The sequence below is a fragment of the Falco rusticolus genome, chromosome 10 (genome assembly GCF_015220075.1).
Source record: "Falco rusticolus isolate bFalRus1 chromosome 10, bFalRus1.pri, whole genome shotgun sequence".
Taxonomy (NCBI): domain Eukaryota; kingdom Metazoa; phylum Chordata; class Aves; order Falconiformes; family Falconidae; genus Falco; species Falco rusticolus.
The window spans coordinates 37929050-37947939 of NC_051196.1; the positions used below are offsets into that span (position 1 = coordinate 37929050).

General features: G+C 52.6%; 1 protein-coding gene across 4 annotated transcripts in view; it reads right to left on the reverse strand.

The window, feature by feature from the left end:
* LOC119154232 (rho GTPase-activating protein 39-like) overlaps positions 1-18890 on the reverse strand; it is a 67531-nt gene that overhangs the window by 21994 nt on the left and 26647 nt on the right. For all 4 annotated transcript variants that reach the window (XR_005106392.1, XM_037401521.1, XM_037401519.1 and 1 more), the window contains exon 2: positions 6567-6965. Coding sequence is in view for 3 of the 4 variants with exons in the window: in XM_037401519.1 (XP_037257416.1) it covers positions 6567-6965 (399 nt within the window). In the remaining variant the exon portion in view is untranslated. The remainder of the gene's footprint in view (positions 1-6566; positions 6966-18890) is intronic.

Below are 18890 nucleotides of genomic sequence, written 5' to 3' on the forward strand. Positions count from 1 at the left end.
TGCAGCCCCTGAGCTGTAGGCATATCCCCCTGCCTTCAGAGATCCTCAGCCCTATAGCAGGGTTGGAAAATAACCCTGCACTCTATGGGAAGGCACTGGACCCAACATACTGTGAGCCACCGGCCTAGTGTTATTCCTCTCCCTGACCTCCAATACTGCACCTCCAGCCAGCTCCATGCACAGCTAAACCACCCACTCAGTGGAGGCCTGGCAGGCACAGCACCACACAACCACACTTGTCCCACCGCACAGGCTCAGCATGTGCTGGTGCTACATGGCATCGACAGGCCCACCAGTGCATGCCACTCCGGTACTTGCCAAACACTCACTGACGTGGGGCAGCAGGAGCTCAGCCCGAAGCCCTGCCACCTCCTCGCTCAGTGCTGCGCTGCAGTGAGCAGCCTCTCCCTGCCTGCACAGCTGGCAGCCACACCACCTCCTGCATGATCAGCTGTAACAGTCCTGTCAATTCACACCCACACTGCAGCGCTGCACATGTCCCCATCTGTCCCTGCTCAGGTGCAGGGCTGAATAGCCAAGCAGTATCACCAGCCTGGCCTCCAGAGACAGGCTCCTGTCCCAGTATGGCATTATGATGTTAGGGTGCCATGGGACCCCAGCTAGTAATGACCTCCCCACCCCCACATCTGTGTAAAAGAGCAAAGCCCACATTTCGGTCTTCAGATGAGCAATGAGACATTTAACAGGGAAAAGAAAAGGGGGTGCTGTGCTCACAGACTCTTCCTGGAGGACAAGCCAAGATGCCTACCTGTAACCCATTGCTAGCAGGAAGGCGAGGGTGCCCAAAGCGCAACAGCTCCTCACTGCCCTGAGTCACTTCGCTGGGGTGGGAGGAAGACATCCCATGCCTTGGCCCTGCTCGGGATGGGAGGATGGGGTGGGGCCTCAGCATCGGCTCAGTCCATGGGTGGGGGACAGTGGGGAGCAGCAGGAGCCCCATCCTCACACAGGGCTCTCCCTGTGCCAGCTCCACAGAGGCCCCAAGACCCGCCAGCAGGACAGGTTATTCGGATGGCCACAGCAAGGCAATGAGACAATGGGTTCTGTCACAAGCAGCAAGCCGCCCTACAGCAGGGCTTTGGCACTCGCAGTCTGTGCCCTGACAGGCAACAAGGCCAGAGAAACGGGCTCCACTACCTCTGCACTCACGCTCCCTCCTTTAGGCTGAGAGGCAAAGCCTGTGCTAGGACCTAGCCCATCCCACACTGTTTCAGACCAACTGCTGCAAGCTCCTGGAGCTGACAGAGCCCAGCAGTGCTCAGGCAGCTCTTGGGGGATGATGGCACAGGGACCTTTTGCATGATGGCCATGTAGGGCAACCAAGCAAGGTGGGCTGTCAGTCAGAAGCAGGAGACAAGCAAGGGGCCACAATTCAGGATGTGAGGAGCGGTCCAGGAACACAAGCATTTGCCAGGGGTTCCTTGGTACCTCCCCAGAGCTCTCCAATGCCTTCTGCATGCCCACCGGCACTCCTACTTCAAGGAGAGGGTACTGCACCCCGGAGCTTTGCCTTCAGGGCTTGTGTGGGACTCAGGCATATTCTTCATGACATGGTAGTGTCCCTGCATCGCTCCACCATGATATCGGGGGGGGGGGGGGCGGCGGGGGGGGCGGGAAGGGTGTGTGTGGTGCCTCACAGGACCAGAGGAGACAGTAGAGCTCCACCAGTCCAATATCACTGAGGGAAGAGGGAGCCAAGCTCCAGCCAGACCATGACCACCATGCTCCCCCTGACCAGAAGGTTTGTAAGTGAACATGATGGAGAAGTGAAACCTCCAAATGTGTGCCCTACCCCACTTTGCCTGTCAGTCTCCTCTTGGACACAACATGCTGTCTCCAGCCGCCCTGCCACTGGAGATCAGAGGAAAGGGGCAACATCACAGCGTAGAGGCTTTTTTGAAAGGACTGTTTCCACAGCCATGGATGATCCCTTGAGGCTATGTCCTGATACAGCTTCCCTCAATTCTTTCCCCCTGCTGTTGAAGAGACTAAGCAGAAGAGAACTGGGACTTCCTGACTTCCCAGCATGAAAAAAGGTCCAGCCTTGTCCTTCTGGGCAGTGAAAGCCCTAACAGTAAGCAAAGCCAGCAATGGAGAAATCTCCCAGTGCAGCCTCTCGGCCATGCTCTTCAGCCACCAGCAGCAGAGACCCTGTGGAGCTCCCCAAGATGGTTCCTTCGAGGAATGCTTTCAAGTAGCTCCAATATAAACACCACAACCCAGCGCTGGCTTTCCCAGTCCGCACCCAGCGCCAGCAGACCCAGTGTATCCGGCAGATTTTCCCAGGCTCCGGAGCTCCATTGTTTGCTCTTCCCTCCCAGAAGCCTGGAGAAAAGGCCCTGGACCTCAGCTCTGTCCTTTCCAGCAGTTTCCTGGTGCTTTGACAGAGGCAGATGAACAGGGATGTTTGTATTTCTGCGGCGCTGCTGCCTCCGATGGCCACGCCAGAGGCAGGGATAGAGACCCCATGGAGGCAACCCACCCAAACCCAGGCGTGCATGGCCCAGAGGACAGCTCTGCAGACCTGTGCAAAGTGCATTGTGTTTGCACGCCCTGCCCCAAGCCCAGCAGCTTAAGAAGGAAACAAGGCTGCATTATGGTGTTTCTCGCCCAATTGTAAAGAACTTAATATTGGCATTACTTACACAGGGCCTCAAGGGACATAAGCATATGATGAGGCAAACCAGACTTGTAAGAGGCAGAGGCGCCCTCATAACCACCTTCACAGGCTTCATGTCACACATCCCTTCTGACCCCGCTTCCAGCACACCTTCCTGGCACAATGAAACCAAGCCCCTTCTCCCTCCCAGCCCTGGATGCCGAGCTGTGGGGAAGGTGGGTGTGGAGGGGACAGGCAGCACAGTCTGCTGCCCATGCAGAAGGAACCCATGCCTCTCCTGTTCTGGGGGACAGGATGTTCCTAGGGACAGCAGATTTCCACCTGAACGACTTTGAAATGCATTGTTATCGCAAGGGGAACCTCAAAACACCACTCTGAAAACAAGTCCCCGACCCAGGGAGAACCATGGGAAGAGGAGAAAAAAAGTCCAGTCTGCACAGACAGCAGAGCTGGGGATGGCAGAGTCCACTTGCAGCCCTGACTGGTGGCATGCCCGAATGCTGAAGACTAGCACACAGGCTCTGCTCCCAGCAAGACTGTCCTCTTCAGACCTCGGCCCGCTGCCACGCCCAGCCCTTTCTCATCCATGAGGCCTGAGGAGCTTCAGCAAACACCAGCATGGCTGCAGTGGCTCACAAGACATTTCCAGAATGCTACCGACTGCTTTCAGCCCCAGGCTGGTCTCACAGTCCCCAGGGGAACACATCACTCCTTTAGAGATCTTTCCAGTGTGTGAAAGGAGCATTTGGCCTCCATCATCCCTGGAGAGAGTCAGTCTTCCCTCCTGCTAGTATCCCAAGTGCTCAGAATGGGTCTGGAGCTGTAAGGCAAGTGCTGCCCACTGTCCTTGCTCTGGTGAGGGAGGAACAGAACTGGCACTGGGCTGGGCAGCAGCGGGAAGCACAGAAACAAGAGTATGTGCATGGGCAGAAGAGCTTCCCCAAGAGGCTCTGGGGATCACAGCAGCATCTCCCCCTCAGCAAGCAGCTGCCACTTCCCAGGGGGCGGTCGACCCACCCATCTGCCCAGGGAAGCCAAGGGCCAGTGTCTAGAGAAGGCTGCTCCCAGCTGGTGTGCTTCAGAGAGCTGCAAGAGCAGCATCAAGCAGTGGGGTGGTGAGGGAGAAGGTGGGAATTGGCATGTAGACTGAGGGAACAGGCAGCAAGGCAGAGCAGTGCAGCATCCACCTGTCTGGGGAGTGTCTCCACTCTGCCTGAGGCTGTTGAAAACAGTGCGCAGAGGGTTTGGAAGCACTGAAACATGGCAGCGGACACAGCAGATTTAGCAGTGTTGACAGAAGGCACGAGAGAAGAAGGGTGGGAAAAAACAGTCTGCTAAAAGAAAAAAAACCAAAACTCAACCACAAAGTATTACTGGAAAAAGGACAAAATCCCTTCCCCCAGCTCCCTGTGGCATGTGCTTGCAGGAGGCCCATCTTGGGGACCATGCTGGTCTCTTCATCTATCACAGAATGACAAACATAGCGAAGAACAAATCTTTCATGCTCCTGTTAGAGACAAAAACAAAACTATATTGGGTACAGGTACCTATAAAGAAGTCAGATGCTACCAACAGCATTCAACGTATTCACCCTCTGTTTATACAGCTGCATCCCTGCCAAGAAGGGGAAGAGGACACACTTTGTCCTTGGAGAGCACCACAGACAGCAGAGCTGACAAGCTTGAGGTGTCTGGTCTAGTAACAGCAAAAGCACACCAGCAAGGGCATTAGATCCCACCTGGGAACACTTGCTTTAGGCTCAGCTCTTTACTCAACATTTTACAAGCTAGCAAAAGGGAAGAAATCTCTCCCTGGGTGTCAAGACTCAGGTAGGGAAATCATTCTCTGCACCATAACCAGACATGCAACCCCCACTCACAAACAGCGGTGACAACACATGATGGATGGGCAAGAAAACAATGCTCAGTCTCCTGCTTCCAAGAAAGCAGCTTCCACAGGCAAATACCGGTGCAAGGATCCGGAAAAGCCTCACATGTCCAAGCAGTCTGTTAGTTCCCCAGACAAGCTGCCACTCAAACCCTTCCCAGTGCTTGACATTCAATGGAGTTTGTTGCAGGCTCAAAGGGCTTGGAATGGAGTGAGGGAGGACGCCTTCCCACTCCCCTCACTTGCAGGAGAACCAGCAGGGACACCCAAGATGCTACCTGGCACCAGTTTGGCTGGCAAGGAAAAGTAAAGCAAACTGCTGGCCACATCACCTCACTCCCCTTCCTCCTATATGAGTGACGCTGCATGGGGTCCTCCCTGCCAAGAGGGCCAGAGAGCTGAGGGATGGGTCAGAGCTGGCATCGCTTATCCCTTGAGGCACAGCTGTTACCCGGACCAAGGCTGAGGAGTCCATGTTTCCCTCCTGAGAGCCAAATCAGAAGTATTTTGGACCCCGCATAGCTCAGGGTATCTTACGCCCTGTGCAAGGACCTTGTACTCGCCCCTCTGGAAAGACTTAGTTTGCTGGCACCTGTCCCAACTGTCCCAGAATACCAGGCTGCAGAGGGACAAGGAGGGGAAGCCAGTCGGTTCACGGCAAATCCCACGTGCCTGTGGCTCACCTGTGGTCACTGGCGGGGGACACACACCAGAGGGAACTGGGAGCTACTGAGGTTCAGCTTAAGGCATTTCTCACTCTTTGGGTTTCTCCTGGCAGAGCAGGGATCATGCTCTGGATGGGTCTGAAGCTCAGAGGGGCAGCTCCTGGGGCAGGAGGCAATGGAAGCATCACAGGCACTTTCTGGTGCACTTCATGTGCATCACCAGTGTTTCCCAGTCATGCAGATCTGAAGTGAATACAGAAGCATCTTATAGGGGGCAGAAGACAAGCGATAAATCTCAGTGTAGGGCACTCTAGGTATGCATTTTCCAGAATCACCGTCCTACATGGGTTTTATCATCTTGACTTTTTTATTATCTCCTTGACTGCACCAGGCACACAGAGAGACAACCTCCATTCAAAACCCAAGCTGTTAAAAAAAGCCTAGCTCACTGCATTACCCAGAAGAGGGGACAAGGAGCACTGGCATAGATAGCAGAAGTCCCAGCCTGAGCTCTGCTCTAGCCCTTGGGTGAGTCACTTCTCAGCGTGACTCAACTGGGCTTGCTGCATGGCCTCCCCAGCTGTTGGTACCACATTCTCCAGGGCAGAACGACACCCAGACATGGCAAGAAGGATGCAGCGCAGCCCCAGGCAGTGGCCCAGGCAGATGGCCCAACCCCACAGAGCCTGGGGAGGGGATGCTTTTGTGCAGCTGAAGCTGGCAAAGTTTCAATACACCAGCACCCCCCACCCTTGTTGTCAGACTGGTTTGAGTTTAAGAAGATCTTTTAGCCAAAAAAAACCAGCATCCCATTATCATTCCAGGCTTGACAGACCAAATAACTGTGCCCAGGAACTCTGTCCCCGCAGCCCCACCTCCTGCCCTGGCTGAAGCTACAAGTACATGCAAGCAGACAAACGAATGGGGAGGAAAAGAGAGCAGCCAGGCTTACCCATACTCTGCAGCAGCCTAACCCCTTGCACAGCGGCTCAGCCATCCCAGCAAACCCCATCATAAGCGTCTGACAGAGCTCTTGCCACTGTGTGACATTCTTGCCTATCCCCACTCCTTCTGTTCAGCACAAAGGGCTCTGGAGTGACAATTATCTTTTGACGTGTGTTTTTGTGGTGCCTCACACAAACAAGGCCTGGCCCAGACTGGGGACATTCAAGTGGTACCACAGTGGTGAAAGTGTACAGCTGTATTCTGGGAAGAGGCCACGCAGTGGTGATCACTGGCCTGGCAGCACTTTGTCCCAGCACTGCACCCTCTCGGGGCAGCATGGCTTCCCAGCCCATTGGCCAGGCAGGTGCCTGCATGGCAACTGAAGCCACCCATCAAACACAAACAGAGAGGGCTACAGCTCTCCCTACCTGCCAGGCTCTTTCCTCTTCTCTGCAGAACAGTCCCTCTTGCCCTTTTCCATCTCCTGCAACAGGACCATTTGGATTGGGGTGCTTCTGCCATCACTGCCTGTGCTGCCCCGGTGCTGCTGGGCCCCGCAGTCAGGCTGGGAGCTGCGCTTCATGGCCTGGAGCTGTGCCAAGGGCACGATGTCACAGCCCTGGGGCCGGTGCCACACGGTCTGCTGTGTGATAGCATTGTAGTAGTAGAAGCGGTTGTTGTTTTGGTCGAAGAGCTCCCACCACTGCTTTTGGTCCGACTGGCGCACCTTCAGGTTGGGAGGAGGCTCCCAGCCACACTCACCCGTGGTCAGGTTAACATACATCCGCTCCTGGGAGCGGGGCTCGATGATCTCCACCCAATCCGAGCTGTAGGAACAAGAAAGCTGCATTAGTCTGGGCCAGAGGCTCGAGGCAAATGGGCTGTCTGGGAGTCCTACAGATCTGCTGCTTCTAGGCCAGGAAGCTGTGCTACAGATCAAAGCATTGCTTAGGGCCATTCAGTAATCCAGCAATCTAACTAAGGGGTTCAGGGGAAAGACAAGGGGAAGGGTTAGAGATGGGGCCGAGCCGAATCAGCAACTCCCTGGCACAAGGAAGGGGAGGTCTCCCCACCTAGTCCAGCCCTGACATCAGCTCACACCACTCACAAGTCTGGGTCTAGCAGCACAGGATGGGTGAACATCACCTGCTGATGCGCTGAGAACTCACATCAAGGGCTAGCATGCAGGAGTGCTGGCGCCTGGTGAGATGTACAGGGAAATTCACTCTCAAGAGCAGGAGGCTCTGCAAAGGCAGGATCTGCTCCTTTTGGGAGCTGCACCCTGTTGTTAATACCACCTTGGGAGACCAAACCCCTGGCTCCTAACCCTGCAGGCAGCCTGCCCATGCAAGTGCCTGTCTGCAGGGCTCACATGCCACAGGTCTGGAAGGGATCTCTGGATCACCCAGTCCCTGCTTGAAGCCCACACTTGCTTGGCCAAAAGATATACATGGGGAGCGACTGGTGGATGAGAGCATCTCCACTGCAGGTTCCTCCTCTCCCCCCCTCGGTGACCCTTCAGGTGTAAGGTGACCCAAAGGACAGGCACAGCCTGCCACTGATCCATACCCCTCTGCTGCCCAGAGAAGCCCCTCACCAGCACCCATGCTGGCCCAGCCTAGGGCTTAGCGAGAAAGCAACGCAGGCAGCTGTAGGGCTGGTTTTCAGGCAGACCAGCATAATGGTTTTGTGGCAACAGAGGTGTTGGCCTGCTAAGTCCTCATACATGGCACATCAGCCTTCAACAGTAACCCACCTACCCCAAAAAGCTGGCCCAGGTGAGAGCAGAGGAGCTCAGCAAAGCCAGTATCTCCATGGTGCTGTAGCCAAAACAATTTTGGCTAGCCCAGATAAAAGAAGAAGGAGGTGCAAACGCCAACAGTACCTCCTCCTGCATGGGAGAGATGCTGCCACTAAAGTGATCTCACCCCTGACAGTATGCTCAAGTGTGCAGCTGAAAACAGGGATAAGATCTACACTGTGCCCCCCAGCACCTCCTCGCACACTCCAAGTCCTGGCCCTCCACCCTCCTCCTCCTCACCACGGAGGTGGAGGCTGCAGGAAGGAGGCTGGACTTAACACAAGTTATTTCTGTTATTAATAAAAGCCATGTGAACAGGACAGGTCCAGAGCCACCCTTGAAACCCACCTCTGTCAGGTGCCCTGGGGGCTCGCCCTGACAGCCTCCAGCCACTCCCTGGCAAAGGCAAGGCAACAGGAGCCATTCCCAGAGGAACAGCAGAAGGGAGATCCCATTGCATCCCTCTCACACACCCTCTGCTGCTGGCCTGCGGTTTCTCAGAGGCATCTGGGCTGACAGTGGCAGCACTGCAGTGTTTGAAATGGCAGCCTGGTACTCGGCCCTGCTGGCACAACCATGGGAGCAGAGGCATCTGCTGGCAGGGCAGCACAGCCCTCGGCTCTGCCTGGGCTTTCTGGGGAAGGTCAGCATGTCCCATCCCACCAGTCAAGTCTAGGAGAGCATTTAAATTGCAGAACACACTAACTACCCTGCTAGGAAAACCGTGGGTGCATTCAATGCTGAACAGTCTGCCATGCACCCCTGAAAAGCAGCCTGCTCCTCAGCTCTTTGAGGATGCAAAATTGCTAAGTACAGTGTGAGTTCAACACAAAATAAACCTGAACTGCCTCTTTGAAAAGGTGCAATTCTCCCTGCCACAACACTTACCGTGCAATGCTGACCTCCATGCAGTCTCACACAGGGCTGATGTTCAGGCTACCAGACAGGCTGGCTGGGGAAGCTGATTCAGGTGAAAGCCACTTTTTTTGTGGTATAGTTCCATTTTCAGCCAGATCTGCTCACCCAGCCAGGCTATTACCACCACGAGCATTTGCACTGGTCCAACAAGCAGCTGGGAACAGAGAACGTCACCTTTCCCCATGGCACTGATTCCTGCTGGGCTCCCACCATTGCCAGAGCTGGGCAGGGTGCTGCCAAGAGCGTGCCTGCAAGTGGGTCCCACTTGGGAAACCCTGTGTCCAGAAAACATCTGGTTTGTTGTTCAGTATTTTTTGGTCAAAACTACATCAGTTCCCCTATTTGATTTAAGGTGAAAGAAACAGCTATACCAGTACCTCGTGCCATGGCTTGGGGTAGGAATCACAGAGCCAGCCTGATTATTTCCATGCAGTTGCAATGACAAACCATAGGCACAGGATCAAATCAGCAAGTCACTGCCATTATCAAGGGCATTGTCAACTGTAAAGAGATGCCATCCATAAATGGTACGAAAGGAGAAAACCAGGGCAGCAGCAGAGCCCAGCAGTGCTGGGAAGATGAACGCATTCACAGAGACAGCAGCAAAGAAGTGCAAGTAAGATAAGGAACTGGCAAAGAGGGTCCAAGGGACAGGTCAGAGGGGACATGAGGAGCAGCAACCTCTGAGAGCACCATAACTCTTCACAAGGACAGGCAGTCTCTAGGAAGTGGGGCACAGGGGACTTAGACCCAGGTGGCAGAGCGGCAACTTGAGCAGGGGCTGCCGCTGGAAGGGGGGAGGCTTCACCCAAAGAAGGGGAGCATGGCACACTGTCCTCTGGAGGGGAAAGACAGGGGAGCAGGAGAGCAGGCATGGTGGGACACCCCACACTGCAAAAGCGACACACACACACTGATGAGCTTGGGGGAGACAGGAAGTACTTATGGAGCAGCAAGGAAAAAAACCACAACAAACCAACCCTGCAAGGCCCAGCTGAGTGATCAAGACAGTTGAGTGATCAATCTTTTTAACGTTCAAGAGCACACTGGTTTTGATCTGTTTTGCCAGTACCTGGATTAACAACACTCTGAAACACTGACTGCTATACCACCACTGCTGCTCCTCAGGAGAGAGGAAGAGTCAGCTATTTTCTGTTAAGTGCAAGCTATTGAAAATAATGAATTCTTCTGATGGCACTTGGCCATGACTGGGCATATGTTGCTAACTATAGCTTTCCCTTTTAATAAGCTTACATTTATCTTTGCATGTAAAGACATGTAAGTGGATGACCTGGGTTGGTGACCTGTTCGGTCCCCTTAAAATTGAGGGGCTGAGGATGACCGAGTTAGAGTTTAACTAGGGGAAAAAAACTGCACAGAACACATTGAAATACCAAAGTACAATCACATTCATATGTAAAGACGGAAAAGGAAAAGCAAGGAGCACATTCCTGGAGCAGGGCCAGCTGCAGGCTGCCACACAAGGCTTGAACACAACATCAGGAACTCTGGAAAAACGTGATAAACCCAGGATCACAGAGAGGTAAGGCTGTAACTTGGAGATCAAAAAAATTAACTCCAGCTCCCCTTCACAGGGTTCAAGAAGTTCTTTCCTGGCAAATGTCTGAATAACGCTTTTCCCTGTCCTCTCAGCTCCAAGTGCTGGGCGACAGAGCAGCCATGGAGCATGTTGTATCCACTCTCACCAGTAAGGCAGTACCTAGCCATGGTCACAATGGGGGGATTCACTGTGGTGGTTTCAATCCATCTCACCTCTTGGGACTCAGTGGCCCCAGGCACAGGATTTCCCCACAGGCCCAGTTTGCAAACCCAGACCAAACCCCTCCAACTACAGCCCGAGCATGGGGGCACACAGCCCACTGGCATCGTGACAGCATCAGGGAACTAAACTGGTCACCAGAGGCCACAACACAGGACAATTTCAACACCCCCACTTGTTTAAAAAAAAAAAGTGCGCCCACATACCCAGTGTGCACCCTCCTGCATTGTCAGAGAGATTTCAGGAGTTTCCTCTGTGTCCTGAGCAAATACACAAATAGCTTCAATGCCTTGCAGCCTGTAAGTAGGCCACAGCACCAGCTGCTCATCCAAGTAGCCCAAGCCCCACCTGACTGCAAAGGTACTTGCCTTGGGCTCGCTCTTTCTTCAGAGGGATGCAAGGCTATGGGGGAGGCTCAGTCCCCAAGCAGCGAGGTGCCATGAGGGGTATGGTACACCAGGCATGCAAAAAGCAGGAGGAAGTGTAGGGCTTTTTATGCACAACTTCATTTCATATGGGCAAACAGATTTGTTCCCACCTGAAGGCTCAAGTCCTTGCAGGTCAGCAGCTTGGTTTTTAAGTGTTGTATAGAAAGAGCAGGTAAGAGGCCAAGCAGCTGTGCTCTGTCCTGCCAGCCTCTGGGACTGAGGTGACAGACATTTGCAAACTTTGCTCCTCCAAAGAGAGCTTTGGTCCCTCCTGGCTGCCAGTCCTGCCTGGCAACACCTGAGAATTAAAAATATTATTAAGTTATTAAAAAGGGTTTCAGTCTGAAAGAGCACCCTGCTAGCATCTTCTGATTAGATCTTCTCACAAAGGCTATAAATGTTAGCACGAGGGCCAAGAAAGAATAAAATTGTTTTAATTAAAGAGAAGGAAGCAGGACTAGAAATGGAAGGGACCAGATACAGAAGAGAAGAGTCACTTACAGGAAGAGCTGAGAAACCACAAGTTGTTGAACAGGCACTACTCCACAGGACAGCTGGTTTTCTTGCCACCATCACCCAAGTGACACCACAGCCTGGGCAGCCAAGCACAGTCCTTGGACACCACAAGTTCTTCACAAGACCATCCATAGATAAGAATAGTAGAGAGATGTTTCCTCAAACGGAGCTGTCAGCTTCAGACCAATGCGATGTGATCACCCAGCCCACTGCATGAAGCCTTCTCTCCACCCATTACCTGTGCGCACTGCTCAGCAACAACTCAGGGAGGCATTCACCTGACAAGGGTGAGGGGGCCTCAAGGAAAGCCACAGGAAACCCCTGCCTCAGGGAGCTTCAACCAGCCTGCAAGTACACCCCTCTGTGTGGCTCCAAGAAGAGCTCTTCCAGCTTGATCTGCCATTTCACTTCCATATTCCATAATTTTTGGGTTTCTGTGCCCTGAGTCAAGATCCCACCTCCTCACCCCACTTCCCTCCTTTAGGATGAGCCCTCAAGAGAGCTGGGGCATTACCGAGTCCTTCTTAACCAAACATAACTCCATACCGAGGGATTTTTGACAACTAATGCTCCCAAAGGGAGCCTGCAGCCTGCTCAAAGGTGGCCCCAACACAAAAGTAAGCAACTGGGAAATTAACCTCTTCCTCCAGGAAACAGAAGTTTGAACACAGCCAGTGTAAAATCTTGTACTTAATATCACAGAAGGGTGGCTGCACTCAGAGGACAGGGGACCTTCCTGGACAGCAGGAAACTGAAGAACTTGAGGGGCCGTAGGCCAATATGACCTCTATGAGCGCTGATGCTTTCCTTCGTATCTCCATATACCTCGCATGGACAAGACACTGCTACCATGCCCTGCAGGGGCAGGCAGCTTGCCGTGTCCTTGCATGAAGAGCTGCAGTTTTTTGCCTATGGCTCCAAGCCAGGGATGCTGAAGCTTCTGTGAAGCCCCAGGGGGTGGTGGGGCTCCAGGACCAGGCAGATCCCATCATCAGAGGTCATTTAACTGAGGGCATGTCAATACCAAGACCAAGTACCTATTAAGTGGTCCTCCTTGAGGATGAGGGATGAAGAGTTTCGTCATCAGACACACAGAGACTTAAGTACAACTCTCAGAGACCAGTCATACTGCAATACTGGTCAGGGGCAGGGACATGTGCATGGGGCCCAGAGCTCCTTACTGCAGCAAGCAGCTGGGGTGATGCGGACGGGCATCTGAAATGACCTGTCCTACAGAGACAGGGAGTTCAGAGCCTCCTTCATTTGCTGCTAACGGTGACGAGGGGCCCCACGAGAGGGAGCAGAAGCAGCCTTACAGAGAACAAAGCCGTGTTTACAACCCCTACTGCTCCAAAGGGAGGCCCCAGTAGCAGACCAAGGCAAACCAGTTAAGGAACAGGGAGTGGATACCAGCCCAAAGGCACCAAAGCTGCTGACATTGCTCCTCCTATGCAGGTCCAGGCTCCCAGCTGGCTGAAGAACAGACGGGCTGTGCTCAAGCACCCCAACATCAGCACAGCTTTTAAGAGGATTGTGCTTGCCCCTTCACCTTCTGCACAACAGGCAAAGCCACCCCAGCACAGCATCCCAGCACACTGGGTGGCTTGTCAGACAGACTCCCTTTAGAAAAATGTCACTCAGTGCAGATGCTGAGCAATACAGTGCAACCCCTAGGGGGCTCCACATTGCTCAGATTTGCACAAAGCCAGGACAAGACCCTAACACTCATCTGTATCCTGGAGCTGAGAAGGCCTCCAAAAAGGCCTCTAGCACCAGCTCCTTGTGGCAATGCTCCACCAGCTGACCCAGTCAATTGAGGCTTTACTCACTGTGTTCTCTCAGCCAAGTCCAGAAAAGCTGTCATTTAGAACTTGGGGGAGTGAAAATACCCAAAACAACCCTCCTCCCCCATATATATATATATGAACTTTTTTTGAATACATGTGCATCTTTCAAAACAAAAATTATAGAGGAACTAAAATAAATATAAAATGTCAGCCTATTCCTAAAACTCCTCTGCTTCTGAAAATAAGTATTATGCAAACAAACCAACCTCTGTTTTGCAGGAGACAGACCAGACTGAAAATACAGAACAAATGGCTGCAATTGCTCAAAGCCTGAACACATGTGCTCAGCTCCAGCAAGAGCAGAATGGGGACAGCCCCCTGAAAGCAGAGTGCAGCCCAGCAACACATTACAGAGAGCAGAAGAGAGCACAGCACCATGACTTAGATGAGTTAGAGGTAAAAGTCTAGAAGAGGTCCTGTCACACAAACTATCTTGTTACTTTGGTGGTTTTAGTTTAAAAAAAAACAAACAAAAAAACCACAAAACAAAAAAACCACCACCACCAAAACACAACCAAAGCCCCAAGCCTTCTGCTAAGTTGTATTTTCAAAGATAAAGACGTCAGATGAGAAACTTTGTGGCCTTTTGGTTGCTCAGACCCTGCTGGTTCTTACTTCTTCCCTGGTCGTTCCCAAACTTTCCCCCACCCCCTGTACCAGCACTGCTGGCTCCTATTTTGCTGCTTTGAGTTTCCCAATTCACCCCAGCTCCAGAGCAGAACTGAGAGCAATGGGGCAGCTCATCCCACAAGAACGAGTCAGGGCAGCACCAAAATTAATAGAAGATTCCACTAAGGTCCTGTCTTGGAGAGAAAGTAGTAAGTAACAAGGCCATTCAGGACATGACTGAGATTTTCTACAAGAAGACCTGGAGGGGCAGAGGGGAATCTTCCCTGAGGGAAGACAGACATCATGCCAAGTCACACTACAAAGATAATCAGCTTAAAATAAAGCCCAGAACAGCCCCAAAGGTGTAAGGTCCTACAGCCTGGCACCAGCACCTTGGGTGGGACGGATGCACAGGCATCTCAAAGCACTGCACCTCAGTTGGGAGAAGGGAGGGCAGCACAGGAACTCCCACCACACCAACCTTCATGCTTTCCATCATCCACTCTGCACTGAGCACCACCCACCAGGACTTGTGCAGCCCCAGGCTCATACAGATCTTGACCCTGAAACCACTCCCAGGCAAGTCCTGGAGTCATGCATAGGGCACCCCACAGGGAGCTAAGGACAGAGAGACTTGAAGTGCTGCTCAACCCCACCCCATTCTCCATCCCTCCTCCAGAGGACAGGGGTTCTGCAACAGAGGGAAGAGCAAGGGGCAGGAAACATCCTCGTTTTCATGGCTTTGGGACAGAGCATGAAGCACCTGCTGAATGGGCTCTAACAGAACAGGAGTTCAGGCACTGGAGATGCAGACACAGTCACCAGGGGACTGCACAAACCAACACTAAAGGAAACTGCACCTGACAGCAGGAGGAGAAGTAAAATCCGCTCCCATTAACAAAATCTCAACGATGCAGACTGTACATAGCTCTGCCTGCACCTGCACAGCTAGGGTAAACACAGGCTCTTGCCACAGCTCCCCTGTTGGAGGCACAAAGCAGGGCTGGCTGCTGTGCCTGGGGAAAGGACCCACTGTTCCGTTGAAGACCAAGGGCCTCCCACTTCTCTCTATCCCCAAATTGTCAGTGAGGATGAGCACCATGGAGTGTATTATGGCTGGAGTACAGCTGTGGCCACTGCAGCCTGGGCAGAAGGTGAAAGGCATAAGATGTGAAAATGGTTACAAGCCCTTCCCTCTGCTCTTTGTAAGGGGCCCCAAGCTGGCCAGGGACATGGATCTGGCCAGACAGCCTCTCCTGCGTCTGTCCCAGACAACCCAATCCCTTGGAGAGCCTGAGCCCCTGGCCACAACAGAGCAGTGAGACAAGTTTCCTTGGGCTACAGGATCTGCCCAGACAACCCATCCAGCCCTTGAGCTGCTGCCACAGCCTTCTCTGGATCACTCCTGACATCATGTTTTGTACATCAGACCACAGCCCAAACCCCCAAGTCCTTAAACATCTGCCCTGAAGCTCTGCTTTGCCCCAGCTGCAGTGGCACCTCCTAAGCTCAGTGAAGGCTTCAGCAGAGTCATTTTTCCTTATAAGGGCTGAGCATTTGAGAACAAGGGGGAACTGGGGGGGGGGGGGGGGGGGGGGGGGGGGGGGGCGCGGGCAGAGTACTGGCAGTTTTCACCCCCTCTCTCTCCTTCCAAACATGCTGCATGGATCCACAGGCCCATCCACATCCCAGCTGCTGTGGGGGAGGTAGCTGTGGGGGAGGTAGCTGTGGGGGAGGTAGCTGTGGGGGAGGTAGCTGTGGGGGAGGTAGCTGTGGGGGAGGTAGCTGTGGGGGAGGTAGCTGTGGGGGAGGTAGCTGTGGGGGAGGCTTGGTGCCAGCCAGGGGGCACTGGGTGCCCTGTAGGGGAGCTGAGGCCTGGTGCAGCTTGGTGCTGTCTTCCTGCCTGTACAGCCACAGGACACATGGTCAGGTCTGTTGCCATTGGGACTCAAGAGTGATACCAGCAGCACTGCACTCAAGACAGTGACTGTATTCCATCTCAATACACTCGTGACCAGACTTTGTCCCCACAAACAGGATTTACATGGGAAGTCCTCAATTTTAGCAGGATCCTAGAGAGGAAATACTTCACAGTTGCTTAGGTGAAAGTATTAGGGGACAACCTGCAAGTTCAGCAACAATTGACCACTATGGCTGGGATGTATCCTGTCCTTCCTCCACCCCCTAGTGCTGCCCCACCAAGGCATACCAAGCTCAGCCCTCGGGCAGCAGCCTGGAGCCTTCCCATTGGCCCCAGAGACAATGTCCCTGGATTCAGGGAGGATTTGCCCAGACACATATGCTGTAAGCACAGCTTGATGAGCATCCATTGCTGCCATCCCACCTGTACATGGCCCCCCTGAAGCAGGCAGCCAGCATTCACATGAGGCCTGCACCAGCTGGATCCTTTCAGGCATGCAGATCTCTGCAGTGAGGTACCCAAGCTCACACATCTGCTTTCCCCTTATGTCTTCTTGGGACACACCAAACTATGACAGATGCTCCCAGCTGGAGCAGAGCTAGGAGTAATAAATAAATCCACCTCCAGGAGTGTGTGCTGGCACTGAGTCATACAGCATCTGCCCCAGATAGGGCCCAAAGCACCTAAGAGCCCCCAGCATGAACATAACCCCAAAATTAAGCCTAGGCTGTTCCCATTTTTATCATGAGGATGGATACATAGCAGGAGGGAGGGACAGAGCATGGGTTTCCTGCCTTCCCAATAAGCTCCAGCACCATGTGGCTCCCTGCTGATTGAAACCCTGGTCAGTGACCAGAAAGCTGAACATGGCTTGTTGCTATTTCCATGGACCCCTAAGTCCCCTCCACCTCTCACCAGAGCAGTGACTCATCAGACACTCATCAGACCTAAGCAGGTCGACATTTCCCAATGCTGACAAGGCTGTGCCCGGGGCAAAGAGCTTTCTGCTGATACCACTGCAGGAATGAGGCAGAGAAGATGCACCTGCCAAAAGGACGAAGGGCAAAAGCCCAGAGTCCTGGAGAAGCAGCACACATCAAGTGCTCTCCCGAAGCCAAAGCAAGTAATGTCACACAGATGATATCCCTGCTATTTCAAGTACACAGCAGCACCTGCTGCCCTCTCTGTCATTCTAGGAATTACTGACTACGGTCCTGATTTATCTAGCTTGCTGCCCAGCTGCTTCAGAACTGATATTTACTCTTCACAGCCTCGTATGTCACCACTACCAATTCCAGGGATTCCTCCCAGCATTACCATGAAGCCCTTGCAGACAGGGACCCTGCAGCTGCTGCCTCAGCCAATTGATGCCAAGGAGACTAGCCCAGGAACAGCAGGCTCCACAATCAGAAGCTGTTGTAGGAAAAGCTGCCCCACCACATAAACACAGTAACTGCTCCACCACCCAGCAGCAGCCCAAGTCACTCACGCTGCATGAGGAACATGGCTCTGCAGCCACTTGATTTTTGTCATTTCTGTGTATGGATAGATCATCCTAGGCTTGGTGAAACCATGAGAGGCATTGCACAGCCACAGACATACTGCACTGCTACAGAGCATGTAGTTTCCCGATACAGGAGAGGAAAAGAATAATTTTTCTACTATCTTCATCGAAGGGAAGAGTCCATAGCAACCATGAAAGAGCAAACAGCCAAGTGCCAGAGACATTCATTTGCTACACAAGGGAATACTGAGCAACAAGAAGAAAACATTTACAGAGGTTTCCGAATGAGGCCGATGCAGAAGACTGGGAAGACAGGAACAGAAAAGAAGCCTACAAAACCAGAAAAGGGAAACCGTCAGCTGGCATCTTGGGACCGAGCCGCCACCTTAGCAAGAGCATGCAGGGATGGGGACTGAAGGGACCTCTTGAGACACCCACCTCAGGTCTAAAATAACCCTGCCAGACCACAAAAAGCCCACAACTTCAGCTTTCCTAAAGGAGGCACAGGAGCCAGCAGCAGTGGGGGGCTGGAGGAAACCAAGGTTGTAATTAGAGGGTAGAGCACCTACAAGGCAAGGCCATAAATAAATGGCCTGGTGTCACCAGGGGTGCCAGCTGCTGACTCCCTACAAACAGGCAGACTGCAGAGCATAAGGCTTTCAAGCACCAGCCTGCAAAGCTACATATCTGAAACAGCTACATTCCTAAATGGCATTAGCAAAACAATGGCCCTCTGTCTCTTTTCATTTAAAGGGCTGCCAGTCATTTATTAGCTGAAACACAGCGTCCCTTGAAAATTCATGCACAACACAGACACGGTTTGCAAGGGACCAGGTTATTTTTCTCAGCTAGCAGAGCCTACAAGACAACGGTGACTAAAAGTATAAAACAAAGATAACAGTGTTTCATCACAACTTTTTAAAGCCATTCCCGTCTCTTGCAAACCTCTCTAGCTGCAGCTATCTGCCAACTCTGTTGAGAAAACTAAGCAGGAACAAACAGAGGGGCTCTTGAAAGTATTAGCTACCCAAGTTTGTTAAGAATGACTCAACCCTTACAATGCTGGGATGGCAAAGGAATTTGGCATCAAGTCAAAGGCAACAGGAAACACAAAGTCCACAAACGATTACCTCTCCCCTGCGCCCAGAGCTGCCATCAGGAAACTCATCCTGACAGGACTCCATGCAGAAAAGCTGCTTCAGAGTTGTCATTTTCCCCAGCCCAAAGCACACTAATTTCCTCTGGCAAGGGAAGAGAGGCAGTAAATAAACAGCTGAAAACCGCAGCCACAGAGTTCATAAACCCTTCATAAAACAATAAGCAAAAAAAACTCTTTTCCATGAGAAATTAATTTCTTGTATTTGTTTTGCCTACAGCACTCACTGAACAAAAAGCACATCAGACATGACAGAGTAAGGACGCTGTAAA